Source organism: Cervus elaphus, chromosome 4 (genome assembly GCF_910594005.1).
Source record: "Cervus elaphus chromosome 4, mCerEla1.1, whole genome shotgun sequence".
NCBI lineage: Eukaryota > Metazoa > Chordata > Mammalia > Artiodactyla > Cervidae > Cervus > Cervus elaphus.
The window spans coordinates 10,873,208-10,896,084 of NC_057818.1; the positions used below are offsets into that span (position 1 = coordinate 10,873,208).

At 43.0% G+C, this 22,877-nt stretch overlaps 1 protein-coding gene across 2 annotated transcripts in view; it reads left to right on the top strand.

Moving 5' to 3' along the window:
* The window catches only part of CDH13 (cadherin 13), a 981,031-nt gene that overhangs the window by 53,320 nt on the left and 904,834 nt on the right, over nt 1-22,877 (top strand). Inside the window, exon 3 of one of the 2 annotated variants that reach the window (XM_043898157.1) lies at nt 4,639-4,653. The exons of the other annotated variant lie outside the window; for it this stretch is intronic. Coding sequence (XP_043754092.1) covers nt 4,639-4,653 — 15 coding nt within the window. The remainder of the gene's footprint in view (nt 1-4,638; nt 4,654-22,877) is intronic. 2 annotated transcript variants of the gene reach the window in all.

Here is a 22,877-nt window from a genome sequence, read left to right on the forward strand (position 1 = left end):
ACCCCATGGACTGTAGCCCACCAGGCTCCTCCATCCATGGGGTTCTCCAGGTGATATTACCAATCCAGGGATCGAACCTGGGTCTCCTGCATTGCAGGCAGATTCTTTACTGTCTGAGCCGCCAGAGAAGAACTGTTAGTTGTTGACAAAGATGTATTTGTACATTATAAACATGCGTACATTTGCATGCCTGTGAAGTTTGATCAATTCCAGAATGTCCCCTGTGCCTAGGTGCCATTTCAGAAGTCTTTATACTAAACCTTACTTTTGTATATAAACAATCTTTTTGATGAGTGATTTTCAGTTACACATGTTATGAATGCCTTTGATTTACATATCATGTAACCTGTGGGAGTTAAGTCCTAACAAACAAGCCTGATGTCTTTGCACAGAGAGCTGAGTTTTAAGATAGAAAAAGTTTATTTCTACATTATCCCTAGTGAATCAAAGTTAACATTTTCTTCCTAGTAGAAATGATAATAACCCTTAAAATTACCCTTCCACAGCCTTCTTAGAAATTCATGTAATGCATAATCATCTAAGTCATCAACATTAATGGTTACCATTTGCAGAGAACATGTGTTTAGTATATATGGGGCTTGAAGACAGTGACTATGTAGTTTTAGTTCAAACCAGTACACCCTTGAGAGCAAGAGGGGCTGCTATTAATAATTATACTGGGGCAAGTGGACTAAAGTAGGACTTTCCTGGGCAGACTGGAACATTTAGTCATCTTATTGGGGTAAGATTTTTCCCTCCTAGTCCTCCAGAGGACACTAACAGGAACAGAGTCTTTAGGAACGACACACTTACAGATGTGAGGATCTTAGTACATATTTGGCTGCTGGCCTCACTCATGCCATTGGTTACTGGTGTGGGCAGAGGTTATGGGAGAGAAGGACCAAGGAATGCAGATGTCCAGTCTCTGTTTTTCCCAGAGGCAGCAGTGTGGTATATGGATCAGAGAATTGTCTTGGAATCAACCAGTCAATCAGCCATTTACTTGTTGAAGAACCCTGGGTAAATTATTTAACCACTCTGAGCATCAATTTTTCAAATGCAGAAAAATGAAAACATTGATTTCCTCAAATGACTATTATGATGATTCCATGTGATGACTTGTGAAAAAAATTCCAGTAGCCAGATTCCTTATACTAAAGACATACAGTGTCACTTACTACACAGGGAAAATAGCATGACAAAGAAGATCAGTGATACTTGAGAGTTTATTTCAGTAATTTCATCAAATACTGGCAATATTCATGGCCACAACATACACCACATGTGGAATAACTCATAAAAGAAAATTTCATGGTCAAGTTACACTAAGAGATTTCCTCACTGCATCTCTCAGAGCGAAACCACTGGAGGAGTCTCTATTTTTCATCAAAAGGTTAGAAATGGGAGCTCATCATTAGTAAGCTTTTGCTTAATTGAACAAAGACATTGAGGATGAGGAAGACCACTGCTTCTCTCTCTTCACAGCTGTAGGGGCCTGCCTTAAACATTGTACAAAGTGGGAGACAGAGGAAGAGAGCTGGCTTTTTACATGTTACACAGGTGTCAGGAGAGCAGATGAGCGGTTTACGTGGGCAGGCAAGCCAGGTGCCCTCCTAGGGTAGATGTCAGGGAGAGGTTAGCACCCACAGACTGCATAATTCAAAGGGTTTAAAGAAGGCAGAGTTTGGCACAAAGAGTAGCTAAATCCTTAGCCTGCGGGGCACTGTGCAGTGGGCTTTTGCTGTTCTTTATTCCAAATTCATAACAAGATGTAAGCGGTATCAGCAGGAAGTCTATGGTCTATGTAGGGTAAAGAGATAATTTGCAATGTGGTTGCTTGCCATTCTGATCTCAGTCCATCCAAAGTGTGGATCCAGTGGTGGCCCAGCAGGGGCCTCTGTGCAAACTGGCCATCTTTGGGGTGGGAACAGAGCCAGGGTGGACAGTCATGAGCACTAAATGATAGGTGTCCTCTGGACACAAACGTGCTTGGAATGGGGTTGGTAGAATGACTTCACCTTTTCATTGCAACACTGCAGTGTTGCCAACAGGGATTCAGGGCCTCGGTGACTGCAGACCTGTATAGTGGCCATGGTCAAGCCCAGAAATGAGATCGGTATTTGTGGCTTTGCATTTACATGAAATTTTTCGTAACTGGGACTTCTGCCTAGGATCTCTAAAGTGCATAACTGCAGCCAGTTTTTGGCTCTTGCTTCATGTGGACAAGCCAGGGGTCCTCTCGCCTGGCACTGGTACAGCCTGTCAGTAACCACTGCCTCCAGGCTGGGTCCTGGATGCCCTGCCTGGTGCCATGCTTTCTGCCTCACAAGACCAAGCACCTAAACACAGAGCAGTCCTTCTTCTAAGTTACAGGCAAGCCATGTAACTTAGGTCCTCTCTTGTACCTCTCTGAGCCTCACCTTTCTTACCTTAAGAAGGGGCCATGATCACAGCACTGTTTGTACTGAATCAAATAATGACCGTTGGAAGCCTAGCGCTGGTCACTGTTATTATTCAAGACTCTGAATTCCATCAAAGCAGAGTCTGTGTTTACTTGGTTGTATTTCCTGAGCTTGGCATCTGGCGGAGACTCACAAATATTTATTGCATAGAACAGCAACTATGATAACACAGTTTAAAGACGAATAATCAAAGCATCATTCATTGGGTGCCATGTCTTGTAAACCATTTTGAGATGTTTCTGTTAGTGTCTGTAAAAGGAAGTAAGGATCCAAGAGTGATGCAAGTGAGTATTCCCCAGTTACTAGCTTTTTTATGTATTTGCAGTATTTAGTAATTTAAAAATATCCAGTGAAAGAATGTAAGAAGACTGGAGAGGCCTGGGTTGATGCTTTGATGACCAGACAGACGGACAACTGAAGGAAAGGAAACCAGGGTGACCATGTGGTCAACTGTGTCTTCAAAAAGGGAGGCCAACACTTGGGCTGAGATGGGAGAGAGTGCAGACTGAGCCTGGCCCAGGCTCCCTGACCATGGCCAGTGCCTGGGAACACAGAGCTGGGCTCTGCTGGAACCAAGGCACCTAGACTTTACTTTCCAGGATCAGATGCTTCAGTTTAAGAACAGGGTCAGCTGTCTTCCACACCTGCTATGTTCATATTTTTGAAAATAACGGGCATGCTCTAGCAGGCTTACTGTACTTATTCAGGTTTATTCCTCTAACTTTCCTTCATCCAAACATTTTTTTTTTTTTTCCAGAATAAGACCAATGTGTCAAACTGTTCAACTGATACTACCTGGTAGATTTGAGAAAATATCTGAATTACAGATGGGCCCACACAGGTTCCAGTGAGAATGGGTTTTTCAGCAGGTGTGAATCACTGTTATTAAACATTTGTTCCAAGGATAAATTGTCAGTAAGCTACCCCATCCATCCACTCTTCTGCAAAGCTGATTTTTATTAGTTTAGTCCATCTTGATGATCATCCTTACTATAATCAGTTTAATAATATCTTTTTGCATGACATTGGTTGCTTGTTTTTGGTTTCAGAGCCCCTCGCAGAGGGCAGCTTGTGGCAAATGACCCAGCCTTGTTGCCTCTGTTTAAGAGAACCCTAAAAGGCCACCCAGCTTTGAGCTTTCTGTAGGTTCTATAAAGGCTTCAGGGGCCATCTCATTGTGGGTTTGCTTGCTCCTTTGCCCATCCCTGCCTTCCTTACCTCCTAATGAGTTATCTCCAGGGAACGGTTCCCAAAATCCTGCTGGAGGCGACTCTGTGTCTCAGAGCTGGTATCTGAGATGAAGAGGCCCAGCAGGAACGACTCTCTGAGGCCCTGACACACTGGCTGAATTTCAGTGGAGTGTTGAGGAGAATCCATCTGCACGCAGGAGAAAGCACAGATCTGAAAACGTGATGGCAGAATAGGGCCTGGGACTTCAGGGCCCAGAAAGTAGGCCAGAGCAGTCAGAGTTAGTGATCAACAGGCAAAGTGTCAAGATAGGTAAGAGAGGCCTGCATGAGGTTGTCCCTACAAGGAATGAGTGGGCTTTGTGTAGAGTGCAATGTAAGCCATCAAGGTTTGACTCGGTTTGACTAAGGATGTGAAAACACCTGTTTGGTTTTTCCAGTAGTCATGTATGGATGTGAGTTGGACTATAAAGAAAGCTGAGCACCGAAGAATTGATCCCTTTGAACTGTGGTGTTGGAGAAGACTCTTGAGAGTCCCTTGGACTGCAAGGAGATCCAACCAGTCCATCCTAAAGGAAATCAGTCCTGAATATTCATTGGAAGGACTGATACTAAAGCTGAAACTCCTATACTTTGGCTACCTGATGCGAACTGACTCATTGGAAAAGAGCCTGATGCTGGGAAAGATTGAAGGTGGGAGGAGAAGGGGATGACAGAGGATGAGATGGTCGGATGGCATCACTGACTAGATGGTCATGAGTTTGAGTAAACTCTGGGAGTTGGTGACGGACAGAGATGCCTGGCGTGCTGCGGTCCATGGGGTCACAAAGAGTCAGACACTACTGAGTGACTGAACTGAAACTGAAAGGTTCCCCTTGACCTTGGGGAAAGTGGATCATAGGAGTGTGGCTGGCTAAATAATGACCTCTAAATGTATCCAGGTCCCAATCCCCAGGAACCTATAAATGTTACTTGTAAATATAGCAAAGAAACACTTTGCAGATGTAATGGGGATGAGAATCTTAAAGTGGGGAGATGATCCTGGATTGTCCAGGTGCCCAACGTCACCACAGGTTCCCTGTGAGAGGGAGCAGGAGTTCAGGGTTAGAGGAGGAGATGTGATGATTGAATCAGAGTTTGGAGTTATATGCTCACAAGCCACGGGGTTTGGGCAGTTTTTAGAAGTTGGAATAGGCAAGGAATTTATTTCCCCAGTGGAGACTCTAGAAGGAACCAGCCTTGCCAATCCCTTGATCTTGCCTCTGAAAGACTCACTTGGACTTCGGAGAGCCAGAACTGCGGGAGAATGAATTTGCATTGCTTTGAGATTGCAGTGATTTGCTGTAGCAGCATGGGAAAATAGTACAGAGGGTCAAACATGGAGGCAGGCGGCTAGTCCAGGAGGGCACAATGACGGAGGGTGGGAGCAGATGGCGCAGATCCATTTTTTTTTTTTGGATGCCCTCAGGAGGTGGAATGAAGGCATTGATGTGATTAAAGAGGACTGAGCTGAACTCATGTGTGATCCCCACCATCTCCCCAGTAACGGCAGGAAACACGCGAAGGCTTAGATTTCTCCTTTGCAAAATGGAGATAACACTTACCTCAAGGTGTTGTTATGAGACTGAAATTAGGTAAACTGCATCAACAATTTACATCAGACCTGGCATTCCTTTGCCCCCTTACCACCTCATCTCAGAACACTGATGACATGGCAGTGTGGTCCCTAGCAGCCAGAGGAGGGATGGAGGAGGATCCCTGCAGATGGAATCTGAATTCCGAGTGCCCCTGAAGCCACACGCATGGCAGAACTGGACAGTGCTCAGTAGCTGGGAAGCAGTTTGCCTAGGCGTTATATTTAGTGCAACGATAGGCAATTGCCAAGGTGGCCTCAGTGGTCCTGCCTCCTGGTATTCAGAGCCTTATGTGTAATTTCTCCTTGAGGAACCTGCTTCTGGGTAGTAGAACACCCCCACCTCTAGGGAACTCACTTCTGTGATAGGATTACAAGAAGTTCTGACTTCTGTCTTGCTAGCACACTCTTTCCTTTACTGCCTTTGATAAAGCAAGTTGCTGTTTCGGGGTGGTGAGGGGAGGGGCTTCCCAGGTGGCACAGTGGTAAAGAATCCCGCTGCCAGTACAGGAGATACAGGAGACAGGGGTTCGATTTCTGGGTCAGGAAGATCCCCTGGAGGAGGTCATGGCAGCCCACTCCAGTATTCTTGCCTGGAGAATCCCATGGACAGAGGAGCCTGGCGGGCTACCGTCCATGGGGTCGCAAAGAGTTGGACACGACTGAGCGATTAGCACGTGTTCGGGAGGCCCAGATTATAATGGAGCTCAGGCTGGCCTTCTTCCAACGGTCAACTACAAACGGGGAATCTCAGTTCAGCAGCCCAGAAGGAACTGAATCTACCTGCAGTCATGTCACGAACTTTCAAATGAGACCCCAGACCTGGTGTGTCCCTTAATTACGGCTGCAGGAGAGACTCTGGAGCAGAGGAACCAGCTATCACATACATGGTATATAATACATGTGCATTGTTTTAAGCCTCTAAGTTTGTGGCAATTTGTTACACAGCAAGAGATGACTAATAAACACATGAAAATCTAGGTTTGGGTATTATCTGGGTACCTACAGAATCCTTGTACATGATTATGCAGGTGTGTAGGAATTCCAGTCCACCCCTTTGCTGAGAGCAACATCCTTTGTCTCAGGACAAGCACTGCCTGTCCCAGGTAAGTGCAGACAAGCTTTGAACATGTAGCATCCTCCCCCAACATCCATCTTCTAGCCCCAAGCACTCTGCAAGAATCTCCAAGTAGACAACTCTATAAACACAGCAGTGCACGGGCCCACGTCAAAAAAGATCTGTGCTATCAATAATTCATTAATGATGCTGCTTTGCACCCTGCCATGTGGTGAAGTATAATTACATTCCAATATTTATTTGAGTTACTGCCACTGGAGGCATATTTCATGGAGGGGCAGGAGTAGGAAAAGACATTTGTTTTGTGTTATTGATCCACAGTCATAAAGCTTCCAGTAAAATTCCAGTGAACTTGTTGATTCTGTCATCCCTGGATAATCTTATTCATTTCCTGGTTCAAACTCCTCATTCATGATTTCATGGGATACACCAAGGTACAGTGACGACCTAGATTAAAATGCTGTCATTTATTTATCACGTATATGGCCCTGAGCAAGTAATTAAAAAACAAACAAAACTTCAACTCTCAGTTTCCACATCTGGTTAAAAGTAAATCATATACATATATAATATAATCATAAAGATTCAGTGCCTGGCACTTAGTAGGTGCTCAAAATGCTTCCCCCCAGTTAATTTATTCACAAGCCCATAGAGCTATTTATGTAGAAAAGTTTACGTGACAACTACCAGTTACGGCTACTTTTATAGAAAATGTCTCATCCTTCCAACTTACAATAAAAAATAGTGTTTGGCTCCAAGCAAATGAGATCGAACAGAGTTATTTGAGCAACTTATAATAAAATGTGGCAGGCAGACTTTGGTATTTCACCACCCCAAGTTTTTTTTATAGACTGCTCACTATCATTGCAATATACAGCACTTTTTCCTATGTCCGTGTGAGAGACAATATTCATATTCTCATGTTCTTCTTGGGTAATTGCTTTTTAGCTGAATCAATAGCTTGTAGGCATGAGAAGGAGCCTGTTTTATCTCAAATTTATTTATATTATGATTTTACTAAGGCTATTAAACTGAAGCTCCCCTCTCCTCTTTGCCAGACCCCAAACCATCTCCCCAAACCTCTTAACACTTAGTACTTTTTTGAATTTTCCCACTGCCATGCCTCACATTCTCCAAATATTTTCCTTCTCTGGTAGAGTTCCAAATTTAAATAAGGGTCTGATGAATGAGTGAACCTCTAGTATGATTCACTCACTCAGTCATTAAAAAATGCTTTTTGAGGGTTTATATGGGCAGGAAGCAGGAAGGAGGATGCCATTACTCCTGTGCACACAGGGGCTACAGCTGTATGCTGTACCGAAAGGAGAAGTTCTGATAAAGGACAGGTCGTGGGTATTCTCAGTGAGCATAATAGATGCTGATAACTGATAACCAGGAAGGGAGCATTCTCTGATGAAGTGACTTGAACTAAGATTTGAAAGGGACATGCATGAGTACACGTATGTGTGGAAGAGGTATGTGGAGACTGGAGGTGGTGGCGGGGTTAAGTATTCCAAGGCAGAGCAAACAGCATGTGCAGAGTCCTGGTGGCAGAAGGAGATGTGAAGTGTTTTTGAAACTGGAAGCAGCTCAGTGGACAGGAGCCTTAAGGAGGCCCCAGCAGGCAGAATCCAGACCCTTTTGGGGGACTCTGAACTTTGTTGCATGTTCCAAATGCCTGGGGAAATGGGGAAGACACAAAGTGTAAGCAGGGAAGTGACTCTATGAGAAAAGGAATTCACGTTTTACAGAGAGCTCTCTGCCTGGAGGTAGGGAATGGGCTGGAGATGACCAGCTTGGATGTGGGCTGTGGCTGTTGCAATATGCAGGTAGGATGTGGTGAAGGCTTGACCTAGCATGGCTGCAGTGTGGAGCAATGCAGAAGGCATTTTGAGTTCCTCAGGAGGTAAAATCCACATGATACAGTGATGAATTTAAAAAGCGCAGGAGAAATGAGCATTCAGGATAACTTACCGATTTCTGGCTTGACCTGTTGGATGGGTGGTGGTGTCTGCTGCTCAGCTGTTAGAAGCACAGGAAGCAAAGCCAGATTTGGGAGAGGGCTGGGAGATTCCCAAGCTAAAGCCACATGCTTTAGCTTCCCAGAATGATTGAACTTTAGGAAACCAAGCCTGAGCTGGTTAGACCCATGCTGAGTGAGTACCAGTCTTGTTAGTTTCATTTTGCTGTGTCCTCCCAGAGACTCCCCCTCCCCCCACCCCCCAGTTAAAGAGCAAGCATTTCCTCACCAGTCTATACCAAACCAGCCGTGTCATCAGTTACAGATTATCCAGACAGCCGGTGCCTTGGTCTTGCTGAGGTCTTTGATATACTCGTCCTCCTTCTTTGCTGCTGAGGCATTAGAGCTATATCTTCCTTTTATTTGTTCATCATAAAAATTCTACCCCTTCCTAAATGTGTGTTGGCAGTGTTCACTTTCCTGTAGCCTGTATAATATCCCAACATCCTCAGTGCTTTTTGGAATGACCGTTGAGTGTTTCAGCATCCCCTGAACTGATACGTTTAGGCAGACAGGCTTTGTCTCACAAGCCAGGTCGGACTGAGTGGTGGTGACTGCCCAGTGTGTGTGTGGAGAAGGTGGTGGAGCTGCATCTAGGCTTCACAGGAAGAGGTTCTGGCATCAGCTGGTGGTATGGCATGGGCTCAAGAGGGGCCAGTGGTGTCATATGAGCCATCATTCCCATTCCTCCTCCTCTAGCCTTTCTCAGTTGTTAGCACATCTCTTTAATCTGTCTATATATTGGATGTTTACTGTATCCCAATGTTGTCCCCAGTATGTTGTTCTTCGGATAGTTCTGTATTCCTTAAAATACAATCTTAATTACTGATAACAAGTATCGGTTTGTCTGTGTCTAATCCTTGGCTCCTACTCAGCATTTGGGTGCCCAGAGGGGTTTAATAAATTGTCTTTAACTCCACTTTTCATCATTTCCTCTCCCTTCAACCTGTCTTCATATCTCTACCACTCATGACAGGATTATTGTATGGTTCCAGGGCTAAAGAGGAGAAATGTCATCTTTTGTCCCTCACTTGGCTCTTGTATGTCCTGCTACCAAAGGAGTTAGAAACCAGAAAGAGGAAATCTGACTGTCTAGTTGGGTCAGGAGTCCTTTGTTCGGGGCTATCCAAGCCTAATAATACTCATTTTGATAGGATATCAAAATGATATTGGATAGGATATCCTATCCCTATTTGATAGGGATAGGAGGGATAGGAAGCTGTTTTGATGACTTATGGTCAAAACCTCTGTCTGAATTCTTGCAAGAAGCCTGACTGTTAGGTCATTGATTGATTCATCATAGAGTTGGAACAACCGGAGATCTTGACATGAGGGCACAGTGCTATGCACTGCACCCTGACAGAACTGAGCTAGATAGCTTTTGGACTTATGAGAGAGTACATTTAATTTTTAACAGATTATATACAAAAGACTGAGTGACATTAAACACAGGCTTAAACCAACCATGACCCATTCAAAGCAGTCTTGCAGATAAATGTCCCAAATCTACAAGCCTGCCAAATATATTCTTTATCTACACACATTCGTCAATTCTTTCCACAACACTAGTCCTGTCTGTGCTTCTTCGAGGTTTGCTGTTTTCTCTCTCAAACCTAAAATACAGGTGACATCAACTCTTTGTGAAACAGATGGGATTGACAAGGGGAAACCCCTGGATTTGTGACTATTAATCTTTTGGGGATCATAGACCCTTCTGAAACTCTGAAGAAATCTATGGGCTACTCCCCAGTTGGAAAAGAAATGAGATAAACATTTATAAACAGATGCTGCATACAGGCTATTGTGTTGCATTTTAGATTGATTCTATTCACTTTCACATCAGAGTATAAAAAACAATCTTTTCTAAAAACAAGTGTCACTCACTCTAGATTTTTCAGATATAGAAAATAAGAGCTACTTTTTAAAAATTCAGAAAAAAACAAACTAAGCAAGTTAAACAAAAAGTAAACCTTAATTATGTTCAAAAGTTAAAAATAGTGAGAACACTCTTGCTTTGCAAAGATAAGAAATTTTGATTGTCACTAAGTCTTTGATTTGGCAACATGGAGGTCATCTTTCAAATCCAGTCAGTTTCTGCACCTTTTTTGGTTTTGATGGCAAAAAAAAAATGTGTAAAAACAGACTTGTTCATTCAGGCCATAGCAACAAAGTCAGAATGCTCTTAGCTCACTTCACCAGAGAAATGCACAAGGAAAGTGGGCTACAAGACTGCTCCCATTCATGCCCAGAGATTTCTTTGTTCTCAAGTCAGTTAGGTCGGCTGAGCTTCTAGGAGGACTCCTAGCAGGAGGAGAGTGATGTGCCCACCCTCCCGAGTGCACATGCTGCCCAGGAGGAGGGGAAGCCATCTCATCTTGTGAACCCCCACTCAGGCTGAGATGCGGCCGATTTCACGGGTGCAGTGGGTGACGCAGCTGTTCCCCAGGTCTCAGTTCCAAATTTCCCTTCATTAGCGTGATTGCTTTGGATGAATTTCTCACCTCTGCTTTCCAAAGAGGCTTCTTCTCTGCTAGGAATCTGTTAGAAATTATATTTAAGGGACCATGTTTAAACCAAGCCTTCATAGTGGTTACGGCAGTTTCTTAACCCAAAATGTAATCAGTATATATATTTTGCATCTTTACACTTAATACACGAATATAGCTTTTAATGTCTTTCCTTTTCCTACTCCTAAAAAATGTCATATAACAAATACAACAGAAGATCTTCTCTTTTGTCTATGACAAGTATCATTTGGCTGTGGGAAGAGGAAGGTCCGATCAAGTGTTCACGAGCAGGAAACAATACAGTTTGTGCAGACTCATGTAAGTGGTACTAATTCAGTGCCTCAACAGCTTTCTGAAAAAAGGGAAATAAAATGAATCAGCTAATTCATTGCCTGGGCACTTACCTACAAGTAGTCAAACAGAAAGCTTTGCTCAGTTATTCTAAATTGACTAAGATCGACTTACTCTAGAAGTTGGCTTAATTTAGAGATATGGCTTGTGGAAGACTTTTGTAGGTTTATCCAAAGTATACTTTATAAATTTTAGTTCCTCCATATGCTTAAAAGTGTGTGGAATCAAAGATACATATGGCTAAATAATTTGGGACCCCTAGGTTAAACAAAATTAAATATTTTTTTTCTTTTTTTCTTCTTAGAGCTTTCATTATGTGAATGTGTATCCTCAATAGTCTAGAAAGGGTTTTTGGAGTGTGCAGTAGTTTCTAAATCTTCTTGACCATGGAACCCTTTTGTTTCCCGAACATCTGGTGAGATAATATTGTGTAAGAAAAACTTTGAGAATCGTTATCACAATGAAATGTCACCAACAGTCCGAGACAGGGGAGCATCCTGGAAGAACACTCCCCAATAAGCTAGTGTGTAAATGGGTGATAATTTATTTGTTCAAGCAGTCAAATCAAACCTCAGTATTTTAAGGAAGATATTATCATAAAAATTCAGAGCCAGTAATTATGTAATATATATATATATATATATATATCCCTAGAAATTAAGAAGTTAAGATTGGGAGTTAAGCTTAATTATTTCCCAGATTCTGAGACATCAAGCCCTGTCCTAGAATTCTGAAAGCTGCTAGAGAAAGCAGCTGTTAGAACATCCTGTTGTGGGTCTTACTCTCCTCTTTGGCCGCATGCACGATTTCACTGATGGCATTGCTGACAGAATACATTTTAATTGCTTTCTGGTATGAGTCCGAATATACCAGCCTTGTTTTCTCTGTATTCAGTGATCATTCACAATGATTACTATTTGGAACACTAATCTGGTATCTTCAGCTACAGAGAGAGGTGATGTGGTTCATCTTTTTATTTTTTCCCTTCACTGAGCACTGCAAGTATTACCTCCCACCCATACTGGACATCTCTAGCCTGCTGTCCTGTGAGCGGCTTCAGCTCCACGTGGCTGAAAGTGAACCCATTATCTTTACCAGGAGTCACTTCCTCTTCCTGTTTTTTTTCTCACTCCAGCTAATAGTATTAACACCCCTTCAGCCTCCAAAGTTAGAAAGTTCTGAGTAATTTTTTTTTTAATTTCTTCCTCTTCCTTCCATCTATTATTTGCCAAATCCTGTTGACTCTACCTCTGAAATATTTTTCAAATTCACATCTTCTTTTTATTCTCATGGTCATTGCCCCAGTTCAAAGTCCTATTTTCCTAGACCACATGGTCCCTTTGTCATTATCTTTTTCCCCATCCACCCTAAAAAGTCCCTTGTGCCCCTTCCCAGACTGTCGTCACACATGTCCCTGGTCTCAGACAATTGTCGTTGGCTTTCTGTCACTATGGATTAGATTCATTTTTCTAGAACTTTGTTTATGTAGAATCATACATTACTTTATGTCTGACTGTATTTAGCATAATGTCTTTAAGATTCATCTCTATTGTTGCATGTATAAGTAGTCTATTCCTTTCTGTTATTGAACACTATTTTTATGAATATACCACATTTTGTTCATCCATTCACGTGTTGGTGGACATTTGGATCGTCTTCAGTTTTTGGCTTTCATGGTTAAAGCTGCTGTGAATATTCAAGACTGAGCCTTTGTGTGAGCATGATTTAGTGTGGTATACTAATTAGGGCTTTTGGTTGCAAAGGACAGAAATCTACCCCAACTACCTCAAGAGGGAAAGAAAGGAGGTTTATTGGGTTCCACAGTTGGGAAACCTACCGCTGCGTTAATTTTCATCCTGGCAGTTCATTAAAAACTGCCATTAGGAAAGTGTCTTATTTGCTTTCTCAGTACTTTCTTCTTTGTCAGCTCTACTCTGACAAAGTCTCTCTCACCATGGTGATGGCATGGTGTCCAGCAGCAGACTCAGATGTACAGTCCAGCTCCTCAGAAGCTCCAGCAGAGAGAAGACTTCTCTTATTCCAACACACTCAATTCACATCTTTGCTGGAATTCTCTCTCATTAGGTCACCTGCTCATCATTCAACCAGTTGCCATGAACAAGGGGATGGGATACTCTTACTGACCAGACCTTAGTCACTTATCCTCTTCTGAAGCCAGAGATGAAGGATTATCAGCTTTAACCAATCATGTGGTCTTTGGTTGCATGGGCAGGGGTAACTCCACGAAACTAGAGCATTCTTAGCAGGAGCCTGTAAATGGACAAGTGGTTGGCAAACCGTTTAGCTAATGATCATTGTTCATTGGCACTCAAGGTGTTCTGTCATGCCATTCCATCAACCTGGTCTTGTTTCTGAATACTAAGTAATGGATATTCTGGGTCACTGTGAATGACTCATTCCCCACTGTCTGCTGCAGTCTTCCTCTGCCTGCCCTTGTCCAAGCACCACCCTCTGTGGCCATGGCAAGCTCACTCACTCTAGAAGCCCAATTCAAATGTCTTACACCTTAGAAAGCCTTCCTAAACTTGCCCCTGCCTGGATTAGTCTCAGGGCATATTATCTGTATTTGCTTATGGTTTCTACCACAATGAATCTAATCATGAAATTTCCTACAATCCCAGCCTCCCCTCCTAGACATGACAGCATGACAGTGGGTCACCGTCCTGCTCATCTTAGTGCTCCCCAGGGCCCAAGCGCAGTGCCTTTTACACAGTATGAGCTCCATAAATACTTATTGATTGATTCGGAACTTGCTATCCATTAAGAGAAGTTAATGGAGGTTTTCTGATTCCCAGCAGATGACCAATTTTGGAATGTTGTATCAGTCAAATTTCTAAGAATCAATAAGTCTTCATTTGGATTTTTCTTTCACTCGAAGAATATTTTAAAATAATTGCATTTTCCCCTCCAATTTTAACCATGTATAAGCATTGCAGAAAATTTACAAATATTAAAGTATAAAGATGATAAGAAACTTCTTCCTATCTTAGTGCCATTGTGTGTGCTATTTTTCTCTACCTCAGGCCCCTTTCCTGCCTGGTTTTTTATGAGCCACATTCTTAGCAAGAACTTCAGTTTTACACTGAGACTTTCTCTTGCTTCTCAGTGTTTTTTACACCAGTTATTCTGATAAAAAAAAAGTATCCTCTATGTTGATTTGTGTGTTTCTGTCTCTCTGGACTGTAATGTAAGCCCTGTGTGGTTAAAGACCTCATTGAGTTTGGTCACGGTGTATCTCCACTCCTAGAATCATGTGGTTTGCACATAATGTTTATGGCGTCAATTAATGAGTGCTGTTACACGTGCAAAGGTAACCATTACTTACATTTTTTTTGGTTTCCTTCCACTCACATAAACACTTATCCACTCAGATATATATGCTTATATGTTGTATATGCATGCATATGTCTACATACAGACAGACAGTAAATGCACACACACACACATACACACACACACAGGCTATCGTAAAGAATATGTATAATTCAAGATCACCACACTTCCTGTGAGTGCCCCACTCACGTTCATGCCTCACTCATCATCCCTTCTGGCAGCTTCTCGCTGCAGACCCGAGATGAGCCCTCGCTGTGGCTGCAGGGGCACCCTCAGCCCACATGCAAGGCAGGGCACGTTGCTGGGGAACTCAGAACCCAGGAGCAGCCCTTGACTTGGGATAAGTAGGACTGGAGGACAACTACCCCAGCTCCCTCACCCCTCTGGAGGTACATCCCTGGGAGGGTTCCACGCTGTCTGAGACCCCTGGAGGATCAGTACCCACACCGGGAGTGAGACCGATCATGCCGTATCCTATCCTGGTGTCACCTCTGATCTCAAATCCCTGCTTCCTGCTAAAGAGGCCACTTGCACAGGACAACTCAGTCTGAGGGTTTGCTGCCTGAGACAAGGAGAAAAGTCATAAAAATCATTTTGTAAACAGTAAGAAAATGGCCTTTGCTTTGCTCTGCTCAAACCCCAGCTCGAAGATTTTGCTTTCTGCCTACCCCTTCCTCTCTGTGCCTGGATGCAGATGATGGACATCAGTGGTGTTTACAGGGGGTGTTTACAGCAGTCTGTGTTTTTGGGGAGGACATCAGTTGGAGAGAGCCCCATTAGTGTGACCCTGGCTCAGAATGCAATCTTGTCCAGTACCAAGAGCTTCACAGATCCCTGAGGCATCCATTTTATGGCTGCCTCTGTATTCAGCTTTGCTTTTATCTTTTCCAATTTCTATTTTCAAGGCATTCTGTTTTCCCCCTTTCTCCTTCATCCCTAGCCCCTCCTTTACAACAGCATCAAATAAAAAACCCATTACACTGCTGCAGCTGAAAAAAAAAAGAGCCTTTGAAAAAGGCGGGTGTTGTGGCTTCAATGTTCCTAAACCCCAAAACTGCGAGTTACAGACAAATAAAGGGGCAGGGTGGGGGGTCTCTTAGCCCTGTGGAAGCAGCCCTCAGGCCATAGCAGGCTCTGGGGGACACCATACCTCTAGTGTGGTTGGAACAGACAAACTAGGGCATCTGTATTGCTAAATTCAAATTTGAATTATCAATGTTACTGGATGAAATATTAAGGCTGTGTCCATGGGGACTGCTCTGGCTATCCTGCCTGTTAACTCTGCCATAGCATTGTTCCATTTGATCTAAGTGTTACTTCAACGTTTTGTGTAGCACTCTTTCATTCTGTCATTCATTCATTCCACACTGCTAGTGACTAAGTGCTGGGGCTACAGAGATATCTAAGGCCCATTCTTTATACCCAAAGACCTCAAAATCTAATTAAGAGAGAGAGAGAAGTGAATCAGTAACTCCAGTGCCTTCTCGTTAGTGCTGTCCCAGGGCAAGTGCTGAGCAGAATTGTTTAAGAGCAATCACCGCAGAGTCAGCCACACCTGGGTTCCTTGTCTCAGCCTGAGGGATCAAGGAAAGAATCCCAGAGGAGGAAGCCAGGACTCAGCTGTCAAGAGCCAAGAATCTGGATTAGATAGTACTGGCTCTGTAGTAGGCTTTGTGCTGAGTTGACTGAATTTGCTTAACCTCCTTGAGGCCTTAGTTTCCTGATCTGCTAAATGTCTAGAATAATATCTGTATCATGGCTTGTGCAAAGTTAATGAGATAGTGTCTGAACTGTCCTCACAGGGTTCATAGCATAAATAGCAACTTAATCCAAGTTTATTAACTTTTCAACAGTTAAATCAAGCACAGGATGGTATTACCAATTCAATGGATGAGTTTGAGCAAACTCTGGGAGATTGTGAAGGACAGGGAAGCCTGGCGTGCCGCAGTCCATAGGGTCACAAAGAGTCAGATGTGACTGAGTGAGTGAGCAACAAGAAGCATGGGATATTGGAAAATACCCAGTGCAGACCAGGGAGAAGGATGGAGATGTGCTGGATGAGGTGTTGCCTTGCAGGATCTTAAGGAGGATGAATGACAGTTTATTTCTGGCTGAACAGGCAAATGAAAGGTTTCCTCTTTCTTTCCTGGTGGGCCTCGGTGAGACCCACCATATACCTGTGCTAAAACCTGCAATTTATCAAAAATAAAGCCAGAGATAGTAACAATCTTGCCTGCCACAAAAGTGGGAGGATCCAGGTAAACAGGTTCTTCTGGGCCATTATTTCCTGATGAATTTGACAGATACATTTCAGCACGAGAGAGCAGGATGCAACTGCACTGCTGGGGGCCCCATTGAACAGGTGAGATGTCCCGAGTATTTTTACTTAAGATTTTATTTTCTCCCTCCTTCTCTCCAGCAAGGGGATGTTCAGAAATGTAACAATTAGAATTCAGTATGCTAATACAATGTCTCATTAGCAGGGCCATACAATCGCCTCTAGTGGTACATGTGCGAAGCCATGCAGGTTTCTGGAAATTAGCTCGGCTTCCCAGCGTCCCCATCTGAATCAAAAGAGTCAGGCTCATTTCAGCAGTGGAAGTTTCACTGGGCTGGTGATCCCAAAACTCATTCAAAAAATTAATAAATTTTCCTCCCCTTTATTTATTTATTTTTTTGAATTTGGTAGGGACTTATTTCATGACGCATGTTGGCTTCTTCCTTGCAAATATGTCATTCAGACTTGGTCTTCTGGTTTTCAAATTTTAAACTTAAAAAAAAATTGATTATGGTCTAAGAGGATTAAGAGCTCTGTTTATGTCGGCCTTATATAATTCTGGAGAGAAGATGTACTTGTTGTGCTTTTTGTTTTGTTTATGATTTTGCAAATTATCACCCTTTCTCTCCCGAGTGGATTCTGATTGCACTAGGAAAGTGTAGATGGCTTTCAACAGATTTTGGTCATCTGGTGTATTATTTAATGGGTTTAGTGGCTGCAGCCTTAAATACAGATCAGGTATCAAGTTCATACTCATGTTACCCTCCCTCTCTCCTTGCCTCTCTTTCTGCCATCCTTCCTTTATCCTCCCCTCTTCCTCTCCTTCCTTCCCTCTCTCCCTCCCTCCTTCTTCTACAAACATTTATTCAACACTATTATACACCAGGCACCATTTGAGGCACTGGAGGTATACGGATGAACAAGGCAGATCCTAATAACGTGATAGGAGAATGGGTAATAAAGAAAGAAACAGCTCACAAGATAGGAGCAACCCTAGTAAGTGTTCTGAAGGATTCGAGAGACACATAGGGAGTGTCTTTGGAGGGAGCTGTATGGTCATGGAACACTAAGAAGGAGCCAGCCAGTGAGCCCTGGAGCAGGAGCCTGTGACTGCCCAGCAGTGAACCAGGAGGGGAAAGGTGAAGAGATGGAGCACTTCGTTGGGGGGGGCAGGAAGAGGGTGGCAAATGCTGCAATGTGGTGGCACGGATTTGCAATTCAGGATAGTGTTTGGAAGAATAGGGGTTATTTTAATTTTTTTAATGTTTTCAGTGAGTTAGATACATGTGCTGACTACATTTTCCAAAGCAAATCTTTTTTTTTCCTAGCTATTTAATTTCACCCTTCACTCCTAAGTTAAAAATTTGCATTTGATTCTACATTTAGTGAGTTCTCTTTTATTAAATAGGAAAAAAACACTTATCTCATGGAGTGTTGCAGAAACCTCAGATTGGAGGCCTGAAGTGTGTGTCATCCCCTGGAAAGCGGGAAAATAGCTTTTGTTACAGGTAGTTGTTTTGCTTCCTAAAGCATAAACTCAGAGGTACAATTTAGTCAAGTAGTTGATTTAGTTGTATCCAGCTTAACTAATTAACACCAATTCCATGCTCGATTTTTTTTTTCCATTAACTGAACAAAAGCCATCTCTAATGAGGTATATATACAAGGCCAGCTGATGGCTTTTGTAGAGATGGCAGATAAGGAGTTCTATAAACATTAACAAAGTTCTAAAAACATTTGTAGGAAATAGATAGGCACAGACATGGTAGTCAACATTTGAACAACTGGTACAATACAGTCACTGACCCATCAGAAGGCACAGTGGTATATGGGCACTGCCAAGCTGTTTGGGGGCAAAGAGTAAATAAATACAAGGAAATGACAAGAGCACATTCATTTCTCCCCAAGAGTTCCCAAAAATCTTATCTCCTTCCAGCATCAACTGAAAAGTAAAAAGTCCAAACTTTTATTTAAATATCATAGAAATCAGATATGGGTGAGACTCAAGGTATCACTCCCCTGAGACAAATTCCTCTTCAGTTCAGAACCTGTGAAATCCCACAAACTGTATGTTTTCAAAATACAATGGTGGTGAAAGACATAGGATAGACATTCCCATTCCAAAAAGGAGAGAAAGGAAAGAAGGAAGGCATGAATGATGAGTCCAAGGGTCCCAGAAAGATCAAAGTCCAATGGGGAGAATTACTTTAGACCCTAAGGCTTGAATTGATCCTCTTTGGTTGAGGCTCTTCTCTCCAGGTGTCCTAGAGCTGAGGTCCTGCCTTTCAGATGTCCCAGGGTAGAGGCCCTGCCCCCAAGGCTCTGAACAACACCAGCCCAGTGTGGCCACAAGGCAAGGATGGTCATTTTGCTATGCATTGCTGAGAGAGAAGAGATAGAAACCATGGGCAGACAGATTTCAGGTCAGTGAAGAAAGGCATAATAGATAGAACTGCCCAAGAAAACAGAAGTTCTCTTTAACCAAAGAGGCTCCTGATAAGACTGTGAGGTTGGATAACTCCTGAAGGGGTATCCCTAAGTCAGCACTGTCTTCTGAGCTTGGTGATGTATGGGTTAGGATAGACTGAGAAAGACTTAAAGGATTATCAATCCATAGGTTAATAAGAGAGATATACTTTACATATACTAAACATGTTAGTATTTGATAGAGATATAGAGATTTTATACCATAATATTATTTATATATTCATATACATATATAAAGATTTAGATATATGCTTTTCAGTACTAAAGAATCCCATTTTAGTTGTGCATAAAGGAACAATTTAATTTAGTGTATCTTATAAGCTGTCACCTGCTTTCCATCTACGTCCAACATTACAAAAACAAAGCTGGTGCATAAACGAGGTCAAGGAAGAAGCTAGTCATCTTACCTTCCTGTCCAGCTTCAGTGTTCTGATGTTATGTTATGCTGCAGCTGAAGGTCTGAGTGCATCATCTGCACTGCATTGTATCTAAACACCTCCTGGCATTCTCCACTTCCCTCTCCAGGCTCCTAACAGGAATCGACATGAAAGGGTAGCAAGGAAGTGACTGCACTCTGGAGTTTCTAATTATGGCCAGGAAGGGCACACAATTTATAAAGAGATCTTCAGGGTTATCACGGATTTTATTTCATCTTGCCCTTTGGACAGCCTCTGATCATCTCATTCCATGAGGATAAAGTTTTAGAATCCCTAAAGATCTTGTAGGACCCTATTCCTGTAGTTTTTAAACGTGTTCTATAGAGGCCTAGTGTTGAGAAGGGGATTCGAGCCCTTAAATGGGGAGGGTGCGAGAGGGATAGAAGAAAGCAGGTGGGACCCTGGCCTTGGGAGCAAACATCAACTGGGGTAATCATGCTTTAATCTCTCTTAGATACTAGGGTTCAAGAGGAGATTCTGCTCGATAAAATGTGTAGGGCTTTTCTATAAAGAAAAAAAGCATTTAGAATTCCAATGGAGACCTGCCTTCTCATTGTACAGACAAGGAAATGGAGGTTCAAAGATATCAAGGGTGTTCTCCTTGGGTCACCCACCTCACCTGTGGTAAAGCCAGGACTAGGATCCAGTACTGTGTGTAGTCTGCTAGTAGACCACGTCTTGACTAGGGCTCTTCCCACTATTTGTTGCTATTGATAAAACACGGAAAGTTGGTCTCAGGTTTGGGCCTTGGGAAATCCCCATGGTGATAGTGATGATAGATAACGCTTAACGAGTTCCTACTTTGTGGCCAGTACCTCAAAGACATTAACTTATTTGGTCCACACAGCAGTGCTCTGAGTTAGGAGCTCTTATGAATCCCATTTTACAGTTGAGGAAATGATGTTCATAAATATGTAATCACTGGCTGACATTACACAGCTTTTAGGCAGTAGAGGTTGGACTTGAACCCAGGTAGCCTCAATCAGGAATCTCAGCACTAACCATTCTGCTCTCTTGCCTTCCTCCTCTCCAGACTTCTCCCAGAGGACACAGGAGAACAGATACTGTCAGATTATTTTATCTGACTTTACTATACCTTTTTAAATAAACATAACAATATCCAGCAACCTTTCCTTTACTGAATGTTCTTCTACAGTGTCATGCCTTTAGGTAGCACGACCTTGATGAAGATAATAACCTTTCCTGTATCATAATGGTCAATCTTCATTAATTTTTACTCATTAGTTAAAGGCTGGTGTAATTTAGAGAAAGTCTAAATTACAGAATGTGTTGTATTTTATTGCTTTTAAACATGTGCCTTAACAAAATTATACATGAGTACTCCCTTCTGGGACTCACTTCAGTGATTTGTTATTACCATTGATACTACTTATATGTAAATGAAAGGAAAGCTTAATATGAGCACCTTGCTTGTTCTTTTCCATCCTAACTTATCCTGCCTGGTAACCTATGTAAATAGCCTTATTATCTCACACCAGGCCAGCTATGATGGACTTGAAACTCACTGCCTTGAGCTTTGCCCATCATGTGTTTTCTATGTAACTTTCTCAGTGACTGATGTTAAAGTTCAGCCTTAAAGCACACCATTGAGCAGTGATCCACACCTCCACCTGCATCAATGTTTAATTCCTCCTCCACCTCAGATTCTTGGTTGCTTCCATAGCTTTGCTTGGGGTGCCTCCCATGAGCACCATCTATTCTGTCTGCTCACCTCCTGGAAGTCTTCCTGGCTTCTATGAATGAAAAATGTTGCCTGCCAAATCAGTAAACAAAGGATATAGCAGCCATCAAGCCACCACTGTGTGTGTGTGTGTGTGTGTGTGTGTGCTCAGTCATGTCCTACTCTCTGAGACCCCATGGACTGTAGGCCTCCAGGCTGCTCTGTCCATGGGATTTCCCAGGCAAGAATACTGGAGAAGGTTGCCATATCCTCCTCCAGGGCATCTTCCTGACCCAGGGATTGAATCGGAGTCTCTTGCATCTCCTCCATTGGCAGGTGAGTTCTTGATCACTGTACCACCTGGGAAGCCATATCAAACCTCCACAGTTGTCCCCAGTGGTGAGCCTGAGGGAACGCAGGATGAGAACAAACAGGATGCCCACCATCAAGCCCCCAGCCATTGCAGTCACCCCAGAAGGCACTCCCTGAGGGGAAGCAGGATGGGGAATAACAGGATGCTGGCCCTAGATAGCGAAGGTGAATATCAAAGGAATGATTTCAATGAGTCCACACTCTTGCAGCTACCCATACATAGAAAAGTGCTAAATTCATTAATTTTTCTGTTTTTTTAATTAACAGTAATCTTTTGATGCTCTGACTCCCTGGTCTTTGTTGTAAAACTCCTATGTATCCTGGCTCCTCCCTTACGAATTCCTAGCCATCCCTCAAGGTGGTCTCAGAGGCTGCCTCCTGGGCTTGAAGTCCTCAGAAAGTCCACCAAATAAAACATAATTCTCAACTTGTAGGTTGTCATTTTTTCCCAGTCAATAGTTCCAGCTGTCAACCATCATCAGTTTGTCTTGTGAACTTTCCTAGGGCTTTGCCCCTCCCAGGGGGCTACCTTCATATTCAGCTTCATGAGATCAAGTGTCTACTCATCTTATTTCCTCTGCTATTCTCTGTCTCCACGAGGGCAGCCATCTTTATAATCCTGCCACCTGGTTACTTAGTTAATGCTTACTGAGTAATTCTGGGGAGCTGTGTGTGTGTGTGTGTGTGTGTGTGTAGTGGAAGTAAAGGCTGCTTGGCAAGAAAAAGGAGTCAGGGGAGAGAATAGCAAGTCTAAGGGATTTCCTCTCATTTTGGGATCCCTGTATCACCCACATTAGAATTCCCTGGGATTCTGAATAAACATGGATTCTCTGGCCTGGCCAAGGCCAGTCAAAGCGGGGTTCCTGGGTGGGGAAGGGGCAAGGATTTGCATTTTAAACCTACTCTACAGATAATCTGTACACATTAGTGGCTAAGAAGCTCTGCCCTCTGTGGCATGATGCACATTGAGCCTGGTTTGAAGAATGTACATTAGTCCTTGTGACGGAAGGAGAGTAAGAGAGCTTCTGAG